Source organism: Symphalangus syndactylus, chromosome 7 (genome assembly GCF_028878055.3).
Source record: "Symphalangus syndactylus isolate Jambi chromosome 7, NHGRI_mSymSyn1-v2.1_pri, whole genome shotgun sequence".
Lineage (NCBI taxonomy): Eukaryota > Metazoa > Chordata > Mammalia > Primates > Hylobatidae > Symphalangus > Symphalangus syndactylus.
This window is the reverse complement of record NC_072429.2, coordinates 44,924,305-44,942,677: the sequence shown is the minus strand read 5'-3', so window position 1 is coordinate 44,942,677 and position 18,373 is coordinate 44,924,305. Positions and strand designations below refer to the sequence as shown.

General features: G+C 46.9%; 1 protein-coding gene and 1 long non-coding RNA gene across 6 annotated transcripts in view; one reads left to right on the top strand and one right to left on the bottom strand.

Annotated features, from left to right (window-relative positions):
- Positions 1-18,373, top strand: part of LOC129486244 (uncharacterized) — a 32,571-nt gene that overhangs the window by 7,364 nt on the left and 6,834 nt on the right. For 2 of the 3 annotated variants that reach the window (XR_010121690.1, XR_008658904.2), the window contains 3 exons: positions 9,953-10,110; positions 11,949-12,063; positions 12,675-16,576. This is a non-coding gene — a long non-coding RNA (uncharacterized lncRNA). Of the gene's footprint in view, positions 1-9,952; positions 10,111-11,948; positions 12,064-12,674; positions 16,577-18,373 lie in introns of those variants that run through there. The other variant, XR_010121691.1, reaches the window with a different exon arrangement.
- Positions 1,092-14,079, bottom strand: GNPDA1 (glucosamine-6-phosphate deaminase 1). Of its 3 annotated transcripts, XM_055285850.2 has the most exons (8): positions 13,959-14,079; positions 13,260-13,349; positions 12,880-13,009; positions 8,807-8,908; positions 7,167-7,349; positions 5,955-6,139; positions 3,792-3,966; positions 1,092-2,552 (listed from the first exon to the last, which is right to left on the bottom strand). In XM_055285850.2, exons 3-8 carry the CDS (start codon positions 13,001-13,003, stop codon positions 2,452-2,454), a joined length of 870 nt encoding a protein of 289 aa, XP_055141825.1. In that variant the 5' UTR covers positions 13,004-13,009; positions 13,260-13,349; positions 13,959-14,079; the 3' UTR covers positions 1,092-2,451. The 3 variants fall into 3 exon arrangements, with proteins under 3 accessions (XP_055141825.1, XP_063498792.1, XP_063498791.1); XM_063642722.1 differs by lacking the exon at positions 8,807-8,908 and having other exon boundaries at positions 13,959-13,994; XM_063642721.1 differs by lacking the exons at positions 13,260-13,349; positions 13,959-14,079 and having other exon boundaries at positions 1,092-3,966; positions 12,880-13,003.

Sequence of the window (18,373 nt, the reverse complement as noted above, 5' to 3'; positions counted from 1 at the left end):
GTCTGTAATCCCAGCACTTTAAGAGGCCGAGGCAGGCAGATCACTTAAGGCCAGGAATTCAAGACCAGCCTGGCCAACATGACGAAACCCTGTCTCTACTAAAAATACAAAAATTAGGTGGGTGTGGTGGTGCACACCTGTAATCCTAGCTACTGGGGAGTCTGAGGCAGGAGAATCACTTGAACCTAGGCAGCAGAGGTTGCAGTGAGCCGAGACTGCACCACTGCACTCCAGCCTGGAAGACAGGGTGAGACTTTCTGTCTTTAAAAAGAAAAAAGGATTGTGGTAAGGAAGTGCACAATTCCATAAACATAAAAATTGTTGGATTTATATCTCAAAAAAAATTTTTTTGAGATGGGGTCTTGTTCTGTTGTCCAGAGTTGGGGTACAGTGATGCAATTATAGTTCACAGCAGTCTTGAACTCCTGGGCTCAAGCAATCCTCTCGTCTCAGCCTCCTTTGAGTGGCTGGGACCACAGGCATGCACCACGCTTGGCTAATTTTTAAAAATTTCGTACAGACAGGGTCTTGATATGTTGCCCAGGCTGGTTTTGAACTCCTGATTTCAGGTGATCCTCCTGCTTTGGCCTCCCAAAGCACTGGGATTACAGGCATGAGCCACTGCATCCAGCCTCAAAATAGTTAAAAAAATTAAACCCTTCTTTTAACTTCTACATCTACCTCCCTAATTGGCTATATTGACCTAAGATATTCCATTATAATAACTTTAAAAAAAAAAAAACCTAAATGTATTTTTCCATACCTTGCAATAATATCCCTCATCACAAATCTGTCTTAATCTTTATAACAGCTGTATCCTCGTTTGGATCTCAGGTACAGCCCCAACATGACAATTTATTGCTCATCTGTTCATTCCTACCCTTTTTCCTATAAGTGCTCCATTTTCATAAAATCTTATTTTTCACTCTGATGATTGAAGAGGAGATCAATAGATGGTTGCTGTGCTTGTGACCTTCCTGCAAGCTCTTGTGAGGACTGAGTGTGAGGTTTTGCTTACCAGCTCTTTCTAAAATATATAAATAGCCCAGAGAGTCTTCTAAAACTGGGGGCTCAAATCCACAAATGACATGTTATTTGAAAATACTGGATTTAATAGAAAATATCACATTGTAAACAAATCCATTGATCCATGAGCTTAAAACAGAATGACGGCACAATCACATAGAAAAGCTAAAGACAAAACACTGGTACCAAACATAGCCCTTAGGCCTGAGCTAGGCTCTCAAAGGTCTCTCCCAGAAATAGAGGCAGCGGTAGCTTCAAACAGGCACAAAAACAGCGAGGAGGAGGCAGTATCCACTCCATGAAGGCCTAAGACAATGAAAGGAAGCCAGAGCAACAGACCACCTTGGGATCCGGGGAGAAGAATAAATGGGCAAAAGGGTTGTATTTCCTGATGTTCTCAGAACATCAGACCACACTATGTGAATCTAGCAGGACTATTTTAAGTGGGGAAACAATACTAGAAGCATTTGGTGTATTTTCCTGGCACTCACCTCCTAGGGAAGCAGGAGAGCAGGACACTCAGGAGTTGTGACTAAACTCACACTTAAGCTGCCTGCCCAGACCGTCCCCTTGGCTGAACACAACACTGAAATTGTGGCAGTGTCTGTTGCCCCAGTGGACCTCCTACTTACTAATGAGTATGTAAAACAAAGGAGCCACAGTGAGGCCTTTCACAAAAACACAGGGCTCTGGGGGGAAAACAGCTTCCATCTTCTGCCTTTTGGTGCTGGAGAGTCCCTGAGGCAGAGAAGTTTGATGTGGCTGGGCCCCTTGAGGCTCTGGGTTTATCAGTAGAAGCCTCCTCTTTGGCCCCACCCACCCAAATCCACCCCCAGGTTTTCCTAGTTCAGAGAAAAGCTGTGAAAGTGGAAGAAGGAAGAAAGGAATCGTTTTCTTTCCATTGCACTTGTTACTGACCAAAGAGACTGCTTCCTTGCACTTATTTTAGATATCGAGTTTGCGCCTTAGCCTGGAACAATGGTTCTCAACCAAGGGGCAGGCCTGTGCAAGAAGGACTCTCAAGACTCTTCAAAGAGGTCGTGTCCAATATACACAAGCCCCGAATTCCCTCCCAAGTGAAAATCAATGCATGTAAGGAGAGAAACTCCTGCCGGGAGTGTGTCATACATGTGAACCGTGGCTGAAGCAGAACAAAAAGTTTAAAACTCCCAACCTGGGTTTGGCAGACATCAAAATGATGGAGTACGTTTTGCAGAGATTTTTTTTCTGATTAAGTTACAAACATTCTCCCTATAGCTAAACTCCATGACTAGGCTCCCAGCCTCATGGCCAAGAACAGTAAGTTCACCCACTTATCTGGAGTAACCATACTAGATTAAAGAAATACAATTCTTTCTTCTAAAGACAATTTCCAGAAAGACCTGCCTTTCCCTATGGGTACTTGACACTAGGTCCCAGCACAGGCTAATCACTGTATGGTTTCTTCGAAGATTGGCTTTTCTCAGTTTCTTTCTCTTTGATACTGTATAAGGGGTCCACCAACTTGTTATGAACAAGCATTAAACCTACAAAAAATTAAAAACAAAAAGTAATTAATTCAGGCAGTGGCAAGAGTTCCTTGATTATCAATCATAACATCCAGGAGCTCTCAAATTTTGTCTTAGAGTTGACACTTCTCTCTTTTCTCTATGATCCCCAAATGATAAACACCCTAAGAGTACAAAAAGAGTTATTCACAGTGAGTACTACATTCACGGAACTTATAAATTCAATCACTATGGGAGTTGGCTATTTAAAGGTTGGTCTTTTCAGCAAAGAACAAATTCCTAATTGACCTGCTTGAGTAAAGGAGGATTTTCACATGTTTGCCTAAAGCCGTGGGCATCCTTTTAAAGTAAAAGAAGGGCCCGGGGCCGGGCACGGTGGCTCACGCTTGTAATCCCAGCACTTTGGGAGGCCGAGGCGGGTGGATCACGAGGTCAGGAGATCGAGACCACGGTGAAAGCCCGTCTCTACAAAAAATACAAAAAAATTAGCCGGGCGTGGTGGCGGGCGCCTGTAGTCCCAGCTACTCGGAGAGGCTGAGGCAGGAGAATGGCGTGAACCCGGGAGGCGGAGCTTGCAGTGAGCCGAGATTGCGCCACTGCACTCCAGCCTGGGCGACAGAGCAAGACTCCGTCTCAAAAAAAAAAAAGAAGGGCCGGGCATAGTGGCTCTCACACCTATGATCCTAGCACTTTGGGAGGCCGAGGTGGGTGGATCACCTGAGGTCAAGAGTTTGAGACCAGCCTAGGCAACATGGCGAAACCCTGTCTCTACTAAAAATACAAAAATTAGCTGGGTATAGTGGTGGACACCTGTAATCCCAGCTACTTGGGAGACTGAGGCAAGGAGAATCACTTAAACCCGGGAGATGGAGGTTGCAGTGAGCTGAGATCACACCACAGCACTCCAGCCTGTAAAAGAAAGGAAGATCCTGATAATTCAGTGTCTCACCTAGAGGGGAATCACTTGTTTAAGATTTGAAGAGAAAACCTGAGGCTTCATGGCACTGTGAGGTCACCACATAGTCCTTGGACCACACTGCATTTTCTTTCCTCCTCCTTAGAGCAAACAGATCTCCAGAAATGGATCTTTGCAGTCACAGGCAGAAGAGAAATGACTGTGTAGTGTGATGCAGTTGGGTTTGATATTAAGATTACGGTTGTCAATTAAAATGACCAGAGGATGAAAGCTGGATCTACTCCTCACTCCCAGCACACCCTGAGGTTGACCACCTCCTCCTGGACTGACACCTCCCTCACCTTTGAAATACTTGACAGTCTTCACTTTCAGCTCCAAGGTAGCATCCTCGTCACACACAAACACGGTGCAGGGATGCTGCTGGAAGGCAGACACGGTCCACATGTGGTTCACTCCCTCCTCGATGGCCTTGTACAGAGCAAATGCCTTGTGAGCACCTGTGATGAGGATCATCACCTGAGGATCAGAAAACAAGTCTGTGATGGAGGGGAGCATTCCAGACACCCTAAACAGTTGTAAGGATGATTGTTTTTCATATCACATTGTAAGTGGTTACCATGCAACATACTTTTGCTCAGTGCTCCCTGTGTTTTATCACACAAATAACCCGAGGCAGGCAGCATCATTATCTCCATGTTATAAGAAAACAGAGCCCCGAGGGGTTAAGTAACTTGCCCAGGGTCATTTATGACCCCAAAGTTCATGTTCTTGACTACCACGTGACAGTGCCTCCAGGTATCTTTGATGTTGACCATGAAGGTGCCCTGTAAACAGACATGCCATGCCCAGGCCCGCCATCCCATCAGCTGGGTGACTCTCCACAAGCACAGTTTGTGAAAGAGGGCTCCCAACCTGCACCACCAGCAAGGGCGCTTTGCAAGCAATGGTGGGAGTTATCTGTGGGGCCTCTAAGGCTGAATCCCAGAAAGGTTGCCCCATTATCTGGTCACTTTCAGTTCACAGCATTAAACCTATGAACTAATGTGACTTGGGGTGATGGTTTTTGTTAATATATAATAAAACAAAGGCACAGTCTCCACTTAACAGTTAAAATATCAAGAACGTAAGTGATCTTAAAGAACTCAGCTCTAGAGCCGGGCGCAGTGGCTCACGCCTGTAATCCCAGCACTTTGGGAGGCCGAGGCAGACGGATCACGAGGTCAGGAGATCGAGACCATCCTGGCTAACACAGTGAAACCTTGTCTCTACTAAAAATACAAAAAATTAGTCGGGCGTATTGGCAGGCGCCTGTAGTCCCAGCTACTCGGAGAGGCTGAGGCAGGAGAATGGCGTGAACCCGGGAGACGGAGCTTGCAGTGAGCCGAGATCACGCCACTGCACTCCAGCCTGGGGGACAGAGCAAGACTCCGTCTCAAAAAAAAAAAAAGAACTCAGCTCTATTCAAGGGCAGGAAAAGAGAAAAAAAAAATAACTCAGTTCTATAGATTTCATTTTAATTCACATGTGCCACAGAGTTGTGAACAGGATTTACTGCTCCTTTCTTAAAATATTAGAACGCAGAAGCAGACAGGGAATGTGACTATTTCTTCCGGACCCCCCAGCAACCCAGAACTCTTTTTAGAAAAGACAATTTCCTGATTTCCAGCCCCAGGTCCTTTCCCAGATCAGGATGCCCTCATGATAAAGACAGCCCTAAACCCGTTTCCACGCTGCAAGGCTAAAAACAGCGAGTAAACACCCCCACCCCACGTACTGATTGAAGATTACCCAACAGAAATCTGGGTGCTGTCACTCATTTCACAAAAGTTCACTTTAAACAGGGAAGTTTTCATTGATTTAGATGCTTGTTTATTGGCTTGGGCAAAGAAATATAAATCTAACATGTCTATACACATCAGAAAGGAAGAGAAAATGCTTCTAAAGTTCTAATGAAAACAAGGAAATTGGAACCACAAAAAAATTCAAATTCAAATAATAGCCAATTTTTTAGGGGAAAAGCTAAATTCAGTTTAAAACACTTATATTTTAATCACACTTCACCACATTTATTAATCTCTGAGCACGGGGCTAGAAGCACAAGCATCCTTGGTGTCCAAACAATGACCTCTACCAACTACAAGGAACAAGGGAGCCCCTCTCTCCATACCTAGTCAGGTACAAAATTCATATTCCAACATTAGTGATGCCGGCCTCCTCTCTGCCTGTGAAAAGCATGAAAGGGGCCCGAGGCCAGAGAGCCTGCTGTCCCAGGCAGTCAGCCAAAGGCACCAAAAACGTGCTCAAGGGATTCACCTCACACTGGGAATAATGATGTCTTCCAAAGAGGCAAGAGGAACAGTGAGTAACAGGGTCAGCAAGGATTTTAGCCTTATTTATCATGTCTTCATCTTAATAAGAATGTAGGTGGTACCAGTATAGTTAAGATTAACAAGAGAAAGACAAGTCCACTCAGCACAAGGCTGGTGGGGCCCTTGCGCCCTTACCTCTCTAGCATCCATGACAGTGCCCACCCCCACCGTCAAGGCCATGGTGGGCACCTTGGTGAGTTCTCCATCGAAGAACCTAGCATTGGCCAGGATGGTGTCCATGGCCAGAGTCTTCACACGGGTCCTGGACACCAGACTGGAGCCTGGCTCGTTGAAGGCAATGTGTCCATCAGGGCCGATGCCTACAGGGAGAGAGCCCATGCAGCCCTGTGAGTCCCAGGGATCCAAGATTTCAAGAATGGCCAATCTCTCCTTCCCTAACTAGGGTCTGAAAAAAAAGCATTGAAAGCTGTGTCACCTTTCTCATTTGCAGCCCTGGGTGGGTACACCTTAAACATGTGATCTGTCCCCCTCCCTACCATTTCTTTCTCTTTGCCATACTGTCTCAGAGGAGACCCTCCCCACCATGTCTATCTGAGGCACACACAGACATTATTAACTTGCTATCACCCTCAAAAAGTTGAGGAGGAAGCACTCCAAACAGCTTCTGCCTCCCCAGTTTGTCAGAAAAGTGGACCTTCTCTGTCTCTTCTGCCTGTAGTTAGAGGGTCCTGCTGCTGGGACAGAGGTGCAGTGAACAAAACACCCAGAGAACCAGGACAGGGGCTGCCAAGGTTCTAAAATCTCAGAGGATGAGAGCTCCTGCCCTCCTCCCCACAACCTTGAAGTATAGAAGAGTGATCTCTAGAGCAATAAAAGGCAGTTCAATGTTACCCCTCATGGGTAACTCCAGAGGTGGCGATAGATGGACACACAGAAGGGCAGCTCAGAGGACCCAAGCACAAATCCAAGAAGCAGACACTTGCTCCCACCTGCGGACCTTGAGTGAGTCACCTAACTTCTCTGGGGTTCAACTGGCTATCTACAGGGGCTGGGTGGAGGCTTCTGGAACTACATGAGTCCATGATGTTAAATGTTTAGGTAAGTTCCAGGACTGATCCATAAAACCTTAAGACTGGGGAGTAGACACAATCTCAGAGTCCAAACCCAAACCTCTCAGTTTACAGACAAGGCATCAAACTGCAGAAAGAGATCCCTAAGAGAACACAGTTCCTAAGTAACAGAGCCAGGCAGGGCCCATTTCTCCAGCCTCTGTCTCTGCGGTCACTAGCATACCCAGAAGAAGCTGTCTGGAGACAGGCATGGTGTCTTGTCCTCCTTCCCACAGGTCTGGCCCTGGACATGGGTGCTGCAGAGTGTCAAGCTCACCTCCAACAAATAGCTCGATCCCACCTGCAGCCTTGATCTTCTCTTCAAAGGCATCACATTCTGCCTGTAGGTCGATTGCATTCCCATCCAGAATGTGGGTGTTCTCTGGGTGGATGTCAATGTGCTTGAAGAAGTTGTTCCACATGAACGAGTGGTAACTCTCCGGGTGGTCTCGAGGAAGGCCTGTGGGGCCATGAGACACTCAGTCATGCCTAGGCCAAGCCAAAGCCCCCCTCCTAAGAAGGATGCCGGGACACCATGCCGACCTACAGAGACACTCCCAGGCGTCTGCCCATCTGGGAGCCTTAGGCACCAGCCCTCTGACCCCTAGCCACTCGGGACAGGCTGAGCCAGTATCCATAAGTGTCCACCCACCCAGTACCACCATCTGTGGCCACAGGGCTTGGCCAGAGTAACTGCACACCAAGGGCCTGGGAAATCCCCACATTCTGATCTGCTTTTCATAAGGCAATGACCATAGGTTAGAGGCTGGGGACACTCTGGCCACCTGGGGTAGGGCTGGACTCATCTTAGAAAGCAAGCAAGCACACCCCTCACCCTGTGCCTCTCACCCGACCATCCACTCCCAGTTCTACCTCACTCAGCCTGAATAAATTCCAGCTTGAACACTAGGTGGTTAGAGACAACTATCTCAGGGCTTCCCCAAATCAACTTTTTTTTTTTAGCCAGGAAAAAAAAAATAATAATGTTTAAGCATTAAGAATATGTAAAATCAGCCTTAAAAAGGAAGGAAATTTTGACACACTACAACAATGAATGAATATTGTGGACTTTATGCTAGGTGAAAAAGCCAGTCAAAAAGACAAATACTTTATGATTCCAGTTATATACTCTAGTTTGATTCTACAGTAGTCAAATTCATAGAAACAGACAGTAAAATGGTGGTTTCCACGGCTCATGAAGTGGGAAATGAGAAGTTGTTGTTTCACGGGTATAGAGCCTGAGTCTTACAAGATGAAAAGAGTTCTAGAAATTGGTTGCACAACAATGTGAATGCACTTAACACTACCGAACTATACACAGAAAGGTGGTTAAGATGGTAAATGTCATGTTACATTTATTTTACCAAAATTTTTTTTTTTAAAAGGATGTTTAAAATGAAGCTATTATAAAAGGACTGGGGTGAGGGGGAGGTGATAGAAGACCAAGGTATAGCCTTTCAGCAGCAGGAAGGATACCAATCTCAGGTCCCCTCCAAGTGTACCTGGCAGAAAAGGGAGCTGGAGGCCACACACAGAAGAGAAAGCACAGACACAGATCCTAGGGGAAACACCCCAGCCAGGATCCCACTTGCAATCATTTGTTCCAGAAAGAAATGGAATGGAGTTGAGGAGCAGGCAGAGGAGAAGGAGATACTCTAATATTTATTATTTGTTATGTATAAGAAACTTCCACATCTTTTATCATAAAAGCATTAAATTCATTTAATGCTTACAACCTGTGAGGTCAGCTTTATTAGCCCCATTTTACAGATGAGTAAACCAAGAGGTTAAGTATTGATAATTGAGCCTATCATCAAATGTCACTGGCTCCCTGATTCCTCTCCAGGGCTGGGCCAATGAGAGGAGGAGCATCAGTCTCCTAGAATCAGGAAAGAACCTTGAAAGAGAAAGACTCACCCACGTACTCATCCATGTTGAAGGTCTTCACATATTTAAAGGACAGGTCCCCATTCTTATAGTATTCAATCAGCTTCTTGTAGCAGCCAAGTGGGGTACTCCCTGCAAGAGTGGCCACAGCCATGAACACCCCTTGCACCCCAAGTCTGGAAGCCCAGAGGGTACACAGGAATAAGTCAGGGCTGCTCACAGGGAGAACCTGTCAGATCTGAAGTCCTGCCCGGTACTCCAATCCTAACTGCCATCCATCCATTAATTGCTTGTTTAATGCCTATTTTGCCACTAGACTGTAAGCTCCAGGAGGGCAGGACTGTGTCTGCCTTGATCACTGCTGAATCCCCAGTATCCAGCACACTGATGACTGAAATCACTCTGATTAGTACCTGAGTGAACGTCAGACTTAATTATTGACATGATACTCCCTGAACAAGTATTATGTGCAAGGCACAGGGCCATGTGATAAGGACACAGGGGAGCAAGGGACAGTAGCTACTCTAAGATAACTCACTGGTTAGGAGTAGAACACAAAGCAGGAACGTCAGTTGTGATAGGGTAAAGCACAGGCTCACCCAGTGTTTCAGGGTTCAAGGAAGACTTCCCTGAGGAGCAGCGAAGCCCTAGTTGAGTCTCATTAAAAAGTCAATGTCATGGCTGGGCGTGGTGGCTCACACCTGTAACCCCAACACTTTGGGAGGCCAAGGCGGGCAGATCACTTGAAGTCAGGAGTTCAAGACCAGCCTGGACAACATGGTGAAACCCTGTCTCTACTAAAAATAACAAAAATTAGCTGGGCATGGTGGCATCTGCCTGTAATCCCAGCTACTCGGGAGGCTGAGGCACAAGAATCACTTGAACCTGGGAGGCAGAGGTTGCAGTGGGCCGAGACTGCACCACTGCACTCCAGCCTGGCCAACAGAGCCAGACTCCATCTTGAAAAAAAAAAAAAAAGTCAATGTCATAAAAACACACACATAATAAAAGGTAGGAGGACACTGTATATTAAAAGACTAAAGATGCATGAACCCTGACTGGACACTGGATTAATTTTTAAAAAACCAACCTATAAAAGATAAATGTGGACAAATGAGAAAAAATTGTGAACATAGTTTGCATATGAGATGATGGCATGATTTTTCATTTTCTTAGGTATGATGGCATCGTGGTTGTGTAGGAGAATGTCCTTATTCTCAGGAGATATGTGCTGAAGGATTGAGAGAGAAGTGTCAGGATGTCTGGAATTTACTTTCACGTGGCTCAGAAAAAAACTTGTGTGTGTGTAGATAAAGAACAAGAGCCAGAGAAAGGTAAAAGCAAATGTGGCAAAATGGTAACAATTGGTAATTTAGGTGAATGGTATTGACCTGTTTTTTTCAACTTTTTTGAATATTTGAAATTTTGCAAACTAAAAAAAGAAAAAAAAACCCATCGAGATTACGTCATGTCACCCCTCTTTTCAAAACCCACCAATAGCTTCTCATTTCACCCTCAGCAACACCAGTCCTTCTAAGGCTCCACAAAACCTGGCCCCTGGCTATGAGACCCTCCCTGCCACCATATCCAACACTGCACAGCCCCACCCCTGCCGACACACTCCCTATCCTTTCCTGCTTCATGTTTCTCCTTTCCTCTGTATTTTGCTAATTGTTTATTATCTGTCTCTCCCATTCTAATTTAAGCCTCAGAAGGCAGAAGTTTATATCCTTTTTGTTCATTGCTGTATCCTTAGAGGCTAGAACAGCTTTGCATACAGATGGCACTCAGTAAATACCTGCTGAGTGAATGGCAGCTCCCCGCAGCCCACCCAAAATAATCAGTTGGTCCGTGTGACAAGGCCTTAGCTATGCCTGAGCCACATAGCTTCCTCTCTCCTGCCATTTTCCAAACTTCTAGCCTTCCCATGAATTCTCTGAACTTCCCAGTATCTAGCTAATAAACTCCTTTTCTGCTTAATTTAGCTGGAGTTGGTTTCTGTGGTTTCCACTGAGAACCCTGACAGGTGCTACATCTAACAGAAGAAATGTTCCAAGGAACCCGTGTGGAAATGCCATCCTATTGGTTCAAGCAGAACAGGCAGGGAGAGGCCAGGTTTTGGAGGGCCTTGAATGCCACTCTGAAGAGCTTGAATCTGACTCTGCAATGATGGGAACGAGGGAATGGTTTCAGAAGGCCAGACTGACCCATACAGAGGTTGGGTCTCTCCACAGTTAGGAGACAGGATGTTAGCACAGCCTCCGAGGGCCTGAGACATTGGTGGTTTCACAGGCACAGGCGGATACTACTCCCACAAACCTCTAGAGCAGAGCTCAGCAAACTTTGGCCCACAGGCCAAATTTGACCTGCAGCCTGTATTTTTTATTTTTTTAGACAGAGTCTTGCTCTGTCACCCAAGCTGGAGTGCAGTGGCACAGTCTCAGCTCACTGTAATCTCTATCTCCCGGGTTCAATCGATTCTCCTGCCTCAGCCTCCTGAGTAGCTGGGATTATATGTTCCCACCACCATGCCCAGCTAATTTTTATATTTTTAGTAGAGGCAGGGTTTCACCATGTTGGCCAGGCTGGTCTCAAATTCCTGACTTCAAATGATCGACCCATCTCAGCCTCCCAAAGTGCTGGGATTACACCACGCCTGGGCCTGTGGCCTGTTTTTATACAGCTTATGAGTTAAGAATGGTTTCCTTTTCTTTTTCTTTTTTTGAGACAGAATCTTGCTCTGTCACCTAGGCTGGAGTGCAATTGCACAATCATGGTTCACTGCAGCCTCGACCTCCTGGCCCAAGCAATCCTCACACCTCACACCGCAGCCTCCTCAGTAGCTGGGACTACAGGCATGTGCCACCATGCCTAGCTAATTTTTGTATTTTGTGTAGAGATGGGGTTTTGCCATGTTGCCCAGGCTAATCTCAAACTCCTGGGCTCCAGTAATCTGCCCACCTCAGCCTCCCAAAGTGCTGAAATTACAGATATGAGCCACCATGCCTGGCCTGGTTTTTACATTTTTAAATAGTTTTTTTTTAATTAAAGAAGAATAATATTTTGTGACATGTGAAAATTATATAAGTTCAAATTTCAGTGTCCATACAGTTTTATTGGCATACAACCATACTCATTCACTTATATATTATCTTTTCTTTTTTTGAGACAGGGTCTCACTGTCACCCAGGCTGGAGTACAGTGACACAATCATGGCTCACTGCAGCCTCAATCTACCGGCTCAAGCAATCCACCTACCTCAGCCTCCCAAGAAGCTGGGACTACAGGTGAGCGCCACCATGCCAGGCTAATTATAGCTGCTTTCAAACATCAGAAGGGTTAAGTTGTTGCAACAGAGACTATATGGCTAGTGAAGTCTAAAATATTTACTACTGGCCATTTACTGAAAAAGTTTGGACTGCAAGGAAGACCAAAAAAAAAAAAAGAAAAAGAACAAGTTTGAAGACCCCTCCAACACACAAACACACATAGACACACTAATGGATGGGTCAGGTAGGGCCACTAGGGCAAACCCATCCATCTCTGAAAGAAATAATCAAGACATTTGTCCTGAGGAGCTGGGGTCAAAATATCTTTCTGAAAAAGCAACATTTTGATTTTTTCCAAAAGAATTTAGAACTGTTTTTTACTTAGGTCCTGTGTTTAATTAAGCCTTACAGAAAATTACCTAAGTGACTATCTTCTCAATTCTCCCAAGGATGGTACTTAGCTAGTACCCCTCTAGATGCAGAGAAGAGAAATTAATTCATTACATAAAATGAATGCCTTAGGGTATCAGGACTTAATTCTGTTAAGAAACCTTGGTGGACAGGGCTGACTTAGGATGTAGCCTAAAAATCAAATTCTTCCTGCCTAACCAAGATCCCTTCTGCTCCAGGATTCTGCAGGGACAGGCAGCGACTAAACCAACCCATAAGGTAAGCTGGGTCCTTTGTATGTGGAAGGGGCAGGAAGGTGCTCTCTCAGCACCAGTACCCCAGAGCCCCCGTGAAGTCCCTTGGCTGAGTAAGCCCGTGTACCTGGCCCCTGTTGCCTACTCTCTCCACCCCTATCCACGGCACCCTCTCCATCCAAGAACGCACCAGTGGGGAGCCCCAGGGTAAAGTACTTCTCTGGCCCTGGGTTAAACTGGATGATGCGGTTCCTGATGTATTTAGCCGCCCACTCGCTGGCCTGAGAATAGTGCTCCAGGATGATGAGCTTCATCTTGTCCTGCAGTGGAGGAGAGGGGACGACAGAAAGGAATCAATGGTAAGGGGCAGAGAAAGAGATGGAGGTGGTGGGAGAAGCTTCTCTTACCCAGCAACAATCCCCTTCCCAAGCTGTCTGAGCCAGGAAAAAGGCCTGACTTTCTATTCACAGAGGAGCTAAGAGGCTGGGCCAGTCGCCTCCACCACCCACAGCCCACCAGGAGGCGCCACTGGGGGCAGATCTGGGTTCTAATCTCAGCTCCTTCACTTACCAACTGCAGGACCTCGGTCAAAGGTCCTAAGTTCTCTCTGAGCCGTTTCCTCCCATGTAAAAATCGGGACAATAGTACCTACTTCACAGACTTCACGACGGGTAATATGAAATGAGAGAATGCATGTAAACAACTTAGTATTTACTACGTTGGCTGTTACCATCCAGATAGATGCTCGGCTCAGCCCCGCCTCCCTCATCCCTGCCCCTACGGGAACGGGATACCCTACCCCCTCCCCGCCCTCTACCCCACGACTCTTCCTCAAGAAGTAGAGAGGTCATGGGATCATGCTGGGCCACTAGAGCAGGTGGGGCAATGAGCTCTGCCTGGGGAGCTGTGTGCTCTCTCTGGACTAGCGGGGGGTCTTCCTACTTGCCCGCCTTTGCGAACTCCTTTGGGTCCTCAGTTTCCCCCAAAGCACAAAAGGGAAAAGGTAATCGCTCCAGAAGGACATTTTGCTCCCCCAGCACTGCGGTTAGTGGGAGTGTGAAGGAAAGAGGCGAAGGTGGCCCGCGCGGTCGTCGCTGGGGTACAGCGTGTCCCCCACCCCGATTACCACCCCATCGTCCCTCTGATCCCGCCTGGAAAATGTGGGAGGGCGGCTCCCCGGGGTCCCGACCCCGAGTGCCGTAGGGCTGGGGCAGCCCTCCGCGCTCCGGCCTGCGAGGAAGGTCCCCGCCAGCCCTGCTACCCACTTACACGGACGCCTCCCGCGGCGGCTGCAGCGACTGCGCCGGCGGCCCGGCCCCGCGCGGGTCACGTGACTGCGGGTCACGCGGCGCCGCGTGCGCCGCCCGCCGGGCTGACTCAGCTTGGCCGCAGCTACTGGGACTGACTTTCCGCGGCGGAGAAGTTCCGGCCACTCAGTCCCAGCTCGGCCCCTGGACTCGGCAGGCCCTGGAACAGACCTTAAACACTTTCCCTTGGGAGGCAGGGATTCGAACCTGGTGTGTGTGTGTGTGTGTGTGCGCGCGCGCGCGTGTGCGCAAGAGGAGGAGACGTGTGTGTGTGTGTGTGTGTGTGCAAGAGGAGGAGACTTGAGGGGTGCCGGGTCGCCCCCAGGAATACAAGCCCCTGGGGGGCCTGGGGTTTTTAGTACAGGGGTTGAGCTGGGGGCAGGCAAAGCAGAATCGCTTCCTCAGTCTCCTAGGGTTGGGCCTAGCTCTGCCTTCAGTTTCTTTCTTTGTTTAGATGCCATTTATTTACCCAAGTATTACAACTTTTGTTGTTTAAAATACAATTGGACTTTTTAATGTCCTTTTTTAAAGATCAAACTTTGCAGCATTATATAATAGAGAAAAAGGCAGGCCCCTGGTTTCCCCAACTCCCCACACCAAGATAACCATTGCTTAGTTTAGAGTACATTCTGAATTGCTCTCTATGAATATGCTTACACTGTTATTTTACATAAATGGGAACACATACACATGAGGCTTATATATATCAATGCTCAGATATTTGATCTGCATTATTTCACTTAATCCTTATTAAGCTCCAGTGAAATAGGTTTGCCATTACTTTTTTAACAAGTGGAGAAACTGATGCTTGGAGAGAAAACTTGGCTAGAGGCACAAGTGGTTTCCCTAAGACTTCAATTCAGGGGGATCTGTCCAAATCCAAAATCCATGCTTTTTACCGCTAGCGGGCACCGCCTCCCAGCTGGTATGACTGGATTTGGGACGCTTCTATATCTGAACAAGAGATCCATCTTATTCTTTCCAGTCAACATTAGTGTTCCAGACTTCTAGGGACACTTGGGAACTTTCCATGCAGAGGCTGGAGGAAAGACTTGAGTGCTGGTCATCAGTAACATCTTCCATCACGTAGAGTTTTGCAAGAGCTTTGTGCCCATTATTTCATAGAATCCTGCCCAATCGTCAGATATGATTACCGCCATTTTATTGATGTGGAAACTGGGGATCAAAGGAGTACAGAGACTTGTGATATGTGACCTCATAGCCTGACATCCTGGACTTTGGTCAGTGCTAGGGAGCAGTGGTGAGACCTTCTGAATCAGCCTAGTTTTCCTCCAGCAGCAAAAGGCCAAAGGAATCCTGGCTTCATGCCCACGGGACAAGGCCTTCCTCAGTCAGCTGGGTGGCCACGTTCTGCAATTCTGCTGAATCTGCTCACTGTGGACAACCCCAGGCGCTCACCCAGCCCTTGGGCCCAACTGCAGCTCCAGACCAGCTTGCTAGGGGTAGGCTTCATCTGGTGAGGCCCTGATGAGACCACAGATGGTGGAGCTGATACCTTTACAGTGTGGGGGACTTGCTCTTTGCCTCAGTGTTACTTTGTTTTGTTTTGTTTTCCAAATCCTGAGAGCCTGTGAATGGCTCAGTGTTGGTGTAGTTTTTGTTTATTTTTAAATTCAGTCAGAAATCTTTTTTTTTTTTGAGACGGAGTCGCGCTCTGTTGCCCAGGCTGGAGTACAGTGGTGTGATCTCTGCTCACTGCAACCTCCGCCTCCCGGGTTCAAGCAATTCTCCTGCCTCAGCCTCCCGGGTAGCTGGGATTACAGATGCCCACCACCATGCCCAGCTAATTTTTGTACTTTTAATAGAGACGGGGTTTCACCATGTTGGCCAGGCTAGTCGCGAACTCCTGACCTCAGGTGATCCGCCCGCCTTGGCCTCCCAAAGTGCTGGGATTACAGGCATGAGCCACCGCCCCCAGCCAGAAATATTGTCTCAGCTTGAGGACTGCAGATGTTTCACAATGAAGCTCCAACTCCAGTCTCCGAACACGTCTGGTAACATGGGCCAGGTCTGCAGCATCTGCATCCAGACCTGTCCAGGAGGAGTGACTTCTGGTGACTAAGCCCATTTCCCCTGAGTTACGCCTTCTGCAGGGAACCAGTGCAGTGTCTCTGTGAAGCCTGGAGGCTCTTGGGTCAGCGTGGGGACTAATCGGAAAGACCTGCGTTTCAATTCTGGTCTGGCTAATTTCTGGTTCTTTAGTGAGTAATTCAAGCAAATGACTCAACTTCTCCAGGTCTCATTTTTCTTACCTGAAACATGAGAATTGAGTGGAAATTAAGTAATACTGCCCTCGTGTGGCTGTTGTGACTATTAAATGAAATATTAGCATAGCATGGCATTCACAGCCAGCTGTTATTACTTACCTCTTATTTCCTCCTAACCCTCCTTACAGCCCACTCTCTAACCATACTGAAATGCTCTCTAGCCCTAACCTCCTGTCTCCCTGTACTCCTCCTACTCCACATCTGTGTTTAAACTATTACCCACACCTATCCTCCCATCCTCTTGTCTTGGAACTAAAGTTGCCAAATTAAAAGAATTGTGAGTTTATCCATACAATGGAACACTCTGCAACTCTTGTATGGTCAGATATTTTTATACCTTCTAATGCACCCTTGCTTTGGGCAAACAGCCTGCCCAGATGTTACCTCCCAAATTCTGCTCAATTCATAGAGTTTGTGTGGTGCTGGCCCTACCCTCTGACTTAGGAGTGAACCAATTAGAGACTCCATGGCTCTGGCCGTGATTAGTTCAAGGCCAGGCAGGCATGGAAGACACTAACCCAGCAGCCATTCAGAGACCCCTTCTGCCTTGCTGCTTCCCACTGGAGAAACTGGAAAATTAACGACTCTCACAGCTTCTCCCACAGCTACGGGGTGGCCAAGTAACTTCGTTCTGCCCAATGAGGGAGGAGGATGGCTTCTGGTTAGGTATTTTACTTCCTTAGAAAAGTGCTGTGCTTGAGAAACAAACTGGCGGTTTCTGGTTTCTTCCCTTTCCTTCCTGCCTTGAAGGCAGCTGTGATGACTGAAGCTGGGGAGGCCACGTTGTAACTGTGAGGCACCAAGCATAAGGATAGAGTGGAGGAGGGAAAACACTTATGTCCTTGATATCTGACTAGTGCTGGGACCTCCTACTTCTGGACTTCTTCTAAGTAAATGGTAAATGTCCTTATGGCTTAAACTTTAAATCATTGTTAGGAGAATTTCCCGTGACTTGAAATTGAAAACATGACTCACTGCTACAGCAGGTGATTCAGATCTTCCTTAGGGTTTATGCCACTACTGGGGGGAAATACACTTCTCCTGAGATCTTGAGCCATAAAACGGAGGAAAGCTTAGAGCTACAGAAAGGTACAACAAATAGAAGAGAGACACAGAACTCTGATGCCATCATTTGAGCCCCCTAGAATAGCATGTCTGAAGCCAAATTTACCCTTTTGGGTTTCATGGTTGAGTGAGTGAATGAGTGAATACATAATTAAATATCATTTTCCCCTGAAGCTAGTTAGAGGAAATTCTGGAAGGATATTTTATTAGTTATCTATTGCTGCATTACAGATTACCCCAAAACTTAGTGGCTTAAAACAACAATAATGACTTATTTCTCACAGTTTCTGTGGGCTAGAAATTCAGACAGGATACAGTGGCGATGATATCTTGTCCCTCAACTGAAAGACTCAAAGTCTGGGGCTGGAATCATATGAAAGCTCATTGACTCACACGTCTGACAACGGGTGCTCACTGTTAGTGGAACAATCACACATGGCTCTCCTTGTCGCCTGGGCTTCCTCACAGCATAGTTCCAAGGGCAAGCGTATCAAGAGACAAAGGTGGGCTAAGGCTGTATCCTTCTTTTGACCTAGTCTCAGAAGTCATATAGCATCACTTCTGCTGAGCTCTGTGGGTTGGAGAAATCACAAGCCCCTATCCAGATTTAAAAAGAGAAAACATAGACCCCCATCTCTCTGTGTAAGAAGTTCAGTAATATTATAAGAAGAGAATGTTGGACGGGATACATGTACAAGTATGGCCATATTTAAAAAATACAATCTGCCACAGACACACACTAACTTGTTATTAAGATTTGATCTGGCCAGGAGTGGTGGGTCACACCTGTAATCCCAACACTTTGGGAGGCAGAGGCGGGCAGATCACTTGAACCCAGGAGTTTGAGATCAGCCTGGCCAACATGGTAAAACCCTGTCTCCACTAAAAATACAAAAATTACCCGGGCGTGGTGGCACGTGCCTGTAATCCTAGCTACTCAGGAGGCTGATGCGCGAGAATCGCTTGAACCCAGGAGGTGAAGGTTGCAGGAAGCTGAGATCACACCACTGCACTGCAGCCTGGG